Source organism: Piliocolobus tephrosceles, chromosome 7 (genome assembly GCF_002776525.5).
Source record: "Piliocolobus tephrosceles isolate RC106 chromosome 7, ASM277652v3, whole genome shotgun sequence".
Lineage (NCBI taxonomy): Eukaryota > Metazoa > Chordata > Mammalia > Primates > Cercopithecidae > Piliocolobus > Piliocolobus tephrosceles.
The window spans coordinates 146,327,129-146,334,965 of record NC_045440.1 but is presented as its reverse complement, the minus strand read 5'-3'; the positions used below and the strand labels follow the sequence as shown (position 1 = coordinate 146,334,965).

General features: G+C 51.2%; 1 protein-coding gene and 1 pseudogene across 1 annotated transcript in view; one reads left to right on the top strand and one right to left on the bottom strand.

Moving 5' to 3' along the window:
* Positions 1-2,046: 2,046 nt before the first annotated feature.
* Positions 2,047-2,648, top strand: LOC111553377 (annotated as a pseudogene).
* Positions 2,649-2,841: 193 nt separating this feature from the next.
* The window catches only part of LOC111535654 (cytochrome P450 11B1, mitochondrial-like), a 41,565-nt gene continuing 36,569 nt past the window's right edge, over positions 2,842-7,837 (bottom strand). Inside the window, 4 exon segments of the mRNA XM_026449717.1 lie at positions 2,842-2,988; positions 3,072-3,101; positions 3,371-3,419; positions 5,790-5,959. Coding sequence (XP_026305502.1) covers positions 2,842-2,988; positions 3,072-3,101; positions 3,371-3,419; positions 5,790-5,959 — 396 coding nt within the window.

Below are 7,837 nucleotides of genomic sequence, written 5' to 3'. Positions count from 1 at the left end.
AATGGATTAATAGATTAATGGGTTAATGAATTAGTGAGTTATCATGGAATGGGACTGGTGGCTTTATAAGAAGAGGAAGAGAAAACTGAGCTGGCATGGAGCATACTCAGTGCCCTTGCCCTGGGATGTCCTGCATTCCCTGGGGACCCTATAGAGAGTCCCCACCAGCCAGAAGGCCCTCACCAGATGCAGCCCCTTACCCTTAGACATCGCAGCCTCCTTAACTGAAACTTCTTTCTTTCTTTTTCTTCTCTTTCTTTTCTTTTCTCTTTTCTTTTTTCTTTTCTTTCCTTCTTTCTTTCTTTCTTTCATTCTTTCTTTCTTTCTTTCTCTTTCTTTCTTTCTTTCCTTTTCTTCCTTCCCTCCCTCCCTCCTTTTTCTTTCTTTCTTTCTTTTTCTTTCTTTCTTTCTCCTTCTCTTTCTTTTCCCTTCCTTCCTTCCTTCCTTCCTTCCTTCCTTCCTTCCTTCCTTCCTTCCTTCCTTCCTTCCTTTTTGAGATGGAGTTTTGCTCCTCTTGCCCAGGCTGGAGTGCAGTGGCATAATCTCAGCTCACTGCAACCTCTGCCTCCTGGGTTCAAGCGATTCTCCTGCCTCAGCCTCCCGAGTAGCTGGGACCACAAGTGTGTGCTACCACGCACAGCTAATTTTTGTATTTTTAGTAGAGACGGGTTTCTCCATGTTGGCCAGGCTGGTCTCAAACCCCTGACCTCAGGTTTGATCCACCCGCCTCGGCCTCCCAAAGTGCTGGGATTCCAGGTGTGAGCCACCACCCCCAGCCAGGAATTCTTTTTCTTTATAAATTACCCAGTTCCAGGTATTCTGTTATAAACAACAGAAAACAGATTAAGACAGAGCTATATTCTAGGTATTAGTTCTTTGCCAGATATGTGGTTTACAAATATTTCAATAGTTCAGCATTTTCTATTTCAATCTAGGAGCTGTTGTGAGTTAATTCTTGTATAAGTAGTTTAGGTCGAGGTTACCTATGGACAGCCGGTTGTTTCAGTACAGTTGTTAATATGACTCTCCTTCCTCCATTAAATTGCTTTTTACTTCTGCCAAGCATTCTGGCTGTGCTGTGAGGGGCTGTTTCTAGGCTCCTTGTTCTGTTCCATCCGTCTATGTGTCTGTTCCTCTGCCAGGACCACAGTCTTCATTACAGTAGCTATACGGTAAGTCATGAAACTAGATGGAATAATTTCTTCCATTTTTTAAAAGTTATTTTAGCTATTCTAGTTCCTTTGCCTTTTCATACACATTTTAGAATAATCTCATCTATACATAGAACAGCTTTTGCTGGGCTTTTGATAGGGATTGCATTTAAAGTATGTCAAGTTGGAGAGAACTGACACCTTTCCTATGTTGAGTCTTCCAATCCACTGACAGCCTATATCTCCATCGATTTAGGTTATTTTTTCTTATTTCAATAGCATTTTATAAGTTTCAGCCTACAGATACTGTACATGTTCTTTTTTTAATTTCCTTTGGAGTAACTGCAAAAAGTATTCTGCCTTTCATTTCTATTTCTTCTTGTTCATTGTTAGTACATAAAACATAATTGAGTTTTATGTGTTAATCTTGTATCCTGTGACATTGCTAAACTTACTAGTTCTAAGAACTTTTTTTTTGTAGACTCATTGAACCAGCAGGCCTGCCCCAAAACATCTCCCAGACTCACTCTCACACGTGAATTATGGAAAATTGGCTTATTGGTTGCAGTATTGGTTGCAGGGCAAAAGACAGAAAACCACCACAGTGTCCACCGGCAGGAGACGAGTTAAATAAATCACCATCAGCCAGCCCGAAGGTCAGCAATTTTAAAATAAGTTCTCCAAGATGTGCGTTAAGTGACTCGTACAAAATGTGTGAAATTTGGAGCAAAATTGAAAATAAATTAGACTCCATACCCTTATGTGATTGCATTCCCATAAAGGAACCCGGAAAGGATAAGTCAGCAGCCTGACCGCTGGCGGCAGCTGCCCTGGCGAGTGCCTGGGAAGTGGTGTGTGCCTTTACCCCACTATTTGAAGCGTTAAGTCACCTGAGATGGGAAGGACGGAAACCCCTGCCTATAGGCAAGGGCCCCTGCTGCCCCTCCCATGGCCTGTCCCCTCCGTGGGGCACTGCTCTCTCCCCTGTAGTCCTGCCCACTCCACCTCCCCGTGGGGAGCAGTGGTCCCCATTCCACCGGAAACATGAGCTGCCCTGCAGCCTACTTGCTGCTGCTTGGAAGACCCAGACCAAAAAATCAAAGGAGCACCCTGGCTGGATTCTGGAATGTTCCAGAGCTCTCTGGATGTGACTTCTTTCTGAGCTCGTCCCCAGAGCTCTTGGAGGCCCACAGCTTCCCTAGTTTTGGGGGTGGCACCCCACAAGTTCCCATCCCTGGCCTCGTAGGTCAGGCCGCCTCCCTGACAGCAGCCTGCTGCCCACACGGGGTGAAGGTGCAGGCAGGGCAGGGACCTGGCACCGCCCACAGACCCTGGTCTGAGGTCACAGGTGGGGTTTTTCACCTGTGCGCCTTCCAGGTGGGGACTTCCTCCTCAGGGCCTCAGGGCGACCCCTGCTCTCAGGAAGGTTCTCTTGACCCGGGATGGGGTGGGGTTTCCTTCTCTGGGGGCTCCTGGATCAGGGATGTGGGTCAATGAAAATGAAAGAAACACTGTCTTCTATTTTTTCCTCCCAAAACTACAGATGTATTGCCCACGTGACTGTAAAACATAAATCAGATTATGAGCCATCCTTCATTAAAGTCCCCCAGGAGGCCCCGTATGTTCCGACAGCCTTGCCTGTGTCTGTTCTACTCTTTCAAAGGCCTGAAGTCATCCTGTGGCCTTGGCACTAACGGAGGAGTGTGACATGGCCGTGCGCAGGGAGGCTGGTGCAGCCCCCCGAGGAAAAGCAAAACCCTGGGCCCCTGGACCTGGGCCCGCGGCAAAGGGGGCTCAGGCTGAGAGGGGCCGTGGGGGACTGGCCCAAGGGAGAAGCCTGCGGGGGTGGTGAGTGCGCCAGACGCAAAGCCAGAGTCCCGCAGAGTCCCAGGGCTCTCTCCGCCTGTGTTAGAGTCTCACCTGCCCATTGAGGGGCTTTCGAGCCCTCTCCTGTGAGGGTGTAAGGACGGGGTCCCTGATGGCTGATGGCCTCTCAGAGCCCTGCCCCATCAGACAGGGTGCCCAGGCAAAGTTGAATTTCAGGTGAACAACGAATGATTTTTAGTACAAGCATGTCTCATGCAATATTTTAAACATTCAAAATTAATGGGGTGTCCTATGTTTCTTCACTTTGGCTAAGTCTGGCAACCCTGTCTCTCTGCCCGTGCACCTGGCACAGGCCCAGGGCCCGTCCAGTGAGTGGCGAAGGAAGCCCTCACCGTTCCCCTGCGCCGTACAGTGTCGTGGCAGCTGGAGCCCTCTGCTTTGCTGTGGGGAGAGCAGCACAGTAGGGCCGCTTTGGGGACGCTGTGGCCACATCTACCCAAGCTCAATAGGTGCCTTCCATGTCCAGCAATTCCGCCCAGGTACACAGCCCGGGGAAGCGAAAACGTGTGTCCACAAAGAGACTTTCGTAAGTGTGTTAATTCCCAATCTGGAAACACAGCTGTCCATTGACAGAAGACAAGATAAATAAATTGTGGATATTCATCAGATGGAATGCTACTCAGCAACAGAAAAAGAACGTGGTACCGACACGCACGCCAGCATGGATGCACCTTGCAGACAGGACGCTGAGCATGTGATGGAGGGCATCCTGTGCGACTCCACTGATAGAAAATTCAAAAGCAGAAAAGACCATTAGCTATTAGCCATGGAAGTCAGAACAGTGGCTACTTCAGGTGGGGGTGGCACAAGGGAACTCAGGAGTGGTCACCTAGGTGTATACTGTTAGGGACAAACAGCCCCAAGAAGCTTCTCGGTGCTGCCCACCCCTCCCCACTCTGCAGCGCCTCTCTGTGCTGCCCCAAGCCTCTTTACACTGCTAAGTCCTTATCTAGATGCCGCGGTGAAGCCAGCAGAATTTACCTATCAGGCCTTGCTGCTATAAAGCAAATCCCAATTACAAACCATGGAGACCACACAGGGGATGTCGTGGGAGGCATAAGCAAACTTTACCCGCACTCCCTGGTAGCATAAACGTCACCAGGTGGTATGTGGCAGAGTCGACCAACCAATGACCCCAGGGCCTCTCTCCCCCATGTAAACCCCTCATTGTGTAGGCTCAGGGCTGCCTCCTCTGTCTGTAATGGAGCAGCCGGCAGGTTCAGTAAACTTACTTGCCTGAACTTGGGTCTCTATCTCTTGTCCTTTCTGTCGGCTGACCTTACATATTCGTGTGCAAGAATTCAGGGAACTACACACTCGAGGTAAGGGTGTTGCAGGCCCCATCTGCTCAGGTGTTATGCTTCACTTTTAAGTGGCGAAAACCACAAACTGCAGCAGCAACAGCAACGCATTCAAAACATGCACAAAGATAGAGAGAAGCCGGGTCCTGGAGGGCCCCAGCTGTGTGACTGAAGACAATGGCGTCCTGCTCATGACTGATGGGAAGAGCCTTTGCAGCTGAGTGTGGCTGTCAAGTGGCCAGAGGTGCCCTGCAGCCTGGGATGGGAGGGGAGGGGGTGGGGGAGGCAAGGAGACCAGGGGCAGGCTGGGCACTGGTCCGAACAGAGGTGGAGGGGCCTGAGCCTGGGCAGAGGCAGCAGGGGTGGGGAGGGGACAGACGGGTCATGAGGTGGATTCAGGGCCAGTGCATCCCCTGTAGCCTGTGGGGCTGTGGCACCAGAGGGTCTTGGCTGACAGCTGGGTCCATGGTGAGGTGCCGAGGGCATGCGGCTTGAATCAGGAGAAAATCGCAGCTGCTTTGGTTGAAGGTGGTTGGGCAACATCCCGGAGGGAATGATCCTGGGACACGTCTTGGGAGGGAGAGTTGGAGGCCAAGATGGCAGAGGGAAGTGACAAGGGACTGGGGGTGACGGGAAGGGGAGGGGCTCAGTAGGGGACGGAGAGAGAGTGAGAAGAGAGGGAAGGAGAGGTGAGGAGGAGAGAAGAGACAGAGCAGGCAGGTGGGGAAGGTAAAGAGAGGAGCGTCTATAGGAGGACTTAGGAAACAATCATAATCATAGTAATTAACATATCTTTAGCACTGACTGAGCCAGGCTGTGTTCTAAGGGCTTTATAAATATCTCATTGTTTCTCACAACGATCGGCAAAATAGAGACGCAGTTGTTTTGCAGATGAGGAAACAGAGGCAGAGAAAGCACATGGACAGCGAGTGCCTGTGCCGGGGCTGGAGCACTGGCTGGTGCCCCATTCTGCTTTTCAGCCTCCACACGCCCTTCCACTTCTAGGCAATGGGACTGGACTGTGGAGAAGATGGTTAGAACTCTAGGAAGCTCAGGGGTGTCTGGATGGGCGACTGGGAGTAGAGGGGAACCTGGGGGGTGGTGGCTCCCAGGAGGGAGACAGAGAGGAGCTTCCTAACTGTGCAGGAGAAGCTGAGGCATGGGGTGTGCTGCTGCGGCTTCAGGGACCGTGGGCAGGCGTCTCATGGCTGCCTCTCACTCTCCACCCCCAGCCACCCCCTCAGCCACAGGGAGAGGGACAGATCCTACTGCCCGTGTCAACGTCCCCACTGCCTGGCCTGACTCTTCTGTGGCACTGCCAGGGTCCAGAGTTCCCTGAGTGTGTGCTTACAGCTGGGTGCATGGCTGGGAGTCTGAGAAATAAGGTGGGATGCAGCCAGGGCCACTGAGCTCAAGGCCTGGCTGGTCCTGGAGACAGGCTGTGACTCACCATCCGCTGGGGTGACTCGGGGGCCAAGGCTGTGCATTGTCATCAGCACCACGAAAACTCTGACGCTGCTTGGCCATGCTGTCGGAAGACTCCGGTGCGTCAGGCTGAAAGCACCCACCCGTAGGGTGCACGTGTGGGGCCTGAGAGCCTTGGATGGGCTGGTCCAGAGCCTGTGGTCCAGGGGAAGAGGCAGAAACCTGCGCAGATCATGATGCTGCAACACCATGATCTGAGCCAAGTGCTGGGAACATGGTGGAGCACCCGCTGGCCCAGCCTGGAAAAGGGGAGATCCAGGAAGACAACCCACCCCACCTTTCCACCACCAAGGGGGTTAATGAGAATGCGGCCCTTGACATCCTCAAAATAAGTCTCAGCCAGACAGACAGCTTGAGTTCTGATGATGAAAATGGTAAACACTTACCTAGTGCATGCCAGGCACCAGGTACAACTTTAAAGGATTTGTGTGTATTAAACCCACCTGATCCTCCCCCATATCTTATGAGGTAGGTGCCATTATGAAGTCCAAATTGCAGATAAGGACGTTGAGACACAGAGAAGTTAAATAGCTTGCCCAAGGTCACACAGCTAGCAAGTGGCAGAGCTGGGATCAGAACCAGGTACTCTGGATTTGGGTTTTCATCTCTAGTCACAGAGCAAAGGGATGATGACCTCAAAGCATGCAGCATGACTAGAGTTTGACCTTCTTTAGTGTGAAATGGAGCACCAGGGAAGGTTTTGAGCCAAGAGTGGCATGAGTGAGTGTGGCTTGGAGGGTCAGCGTCTGCAGCAGGGAAAATGGTGGTGCAGTGCAATGGAAGGAGGTGGCATCACTGGCTGGGGCAAAACCCGCATTGAGATGAGGCAGCAGGAACAGAGCACACAGGGGTGATTCTGGGTGGGCAGAACTTGAGAGACCAACTGGATGTAGAGAGAAGGCAGTAAGGAATCAAAGGGGTGCGGGGATGTTTGGCTAATTTGGGTGTTCTTGTTAATACATGATGTGGGGATGCAGGTTTTGGTAAGGAAAGCCTCAGGGCAAAGAGAACAGCTAAGTGCTCAAGTCTTTGGGACATACAGGGGGCATAAGTAGACTTCAGAAAGAGTCGGGGAAAGGTGAGCATTATGGATGGAACCTATCTGACACTAACACTTTGTGGAGCCACAGCCACGATACTTTGCAAACTTCAGTGGTGTCTCCAGGGAAAGACACACAAGAGGAAAAGCGGTGCAGGTTGCTGGGAAGAGTGTCCTGAGTTGAGGCAGAAGGGCAAAAGAAAGTGTATAAAGGCGGCAAACAGGTGGGTCATGACAAGGTCGCAGAGCTAGAACAGGACAGAAATAATGAAAGCCTGGAGACATCAAACAGCCAGCAGGGATGGAAATATGGGATGGGGTTGGTAGATTCATGATTCTGGGTAAGTCATTCATGTCATTCCTGGGCTCAGTATACACTGTGGTAGTTATCAAACCCTGCATTCCCCTCATGAGTCGTATGATTCCCACTCCACTGATGAGGTGAGTGAGGCAAACAGATGACTAATGTGGCCGTGGTCATGCAGTGAATAAGTGCTAGAGCTGAGAGTCAAGCCAAGGTGTGTAGGATTCTGAAGGCTGGGCTTTTAATCACAACTTGTTACTGACTCATGGCAGGAAAAACTGCAATACACTCTCCTCCACCTCCTTTGCCACCATTACTGCTAGCAAAACCACTACCACCACTGTTATCCCCACCAATAACACCATCACCAGCACATCATTACCCCTTCCATCACCATTACCACCACCACCAGCACCATCATCATAACTACCACCACCACCAGCACCATCATCATAACCACCACCACCACCAGCACCATCACCATCATAACCACCACCACCACCACCACCACCACCATCATCGTCATAACCACCACCACCACCATCACCATCATCATAACCACCACCACCACCATCACCATCATCATCACCACCACCACCACCACCATCATCATAACCACCACCACCACCATCATCATAACTACCACCACCACCAGCACCATCACCATCAT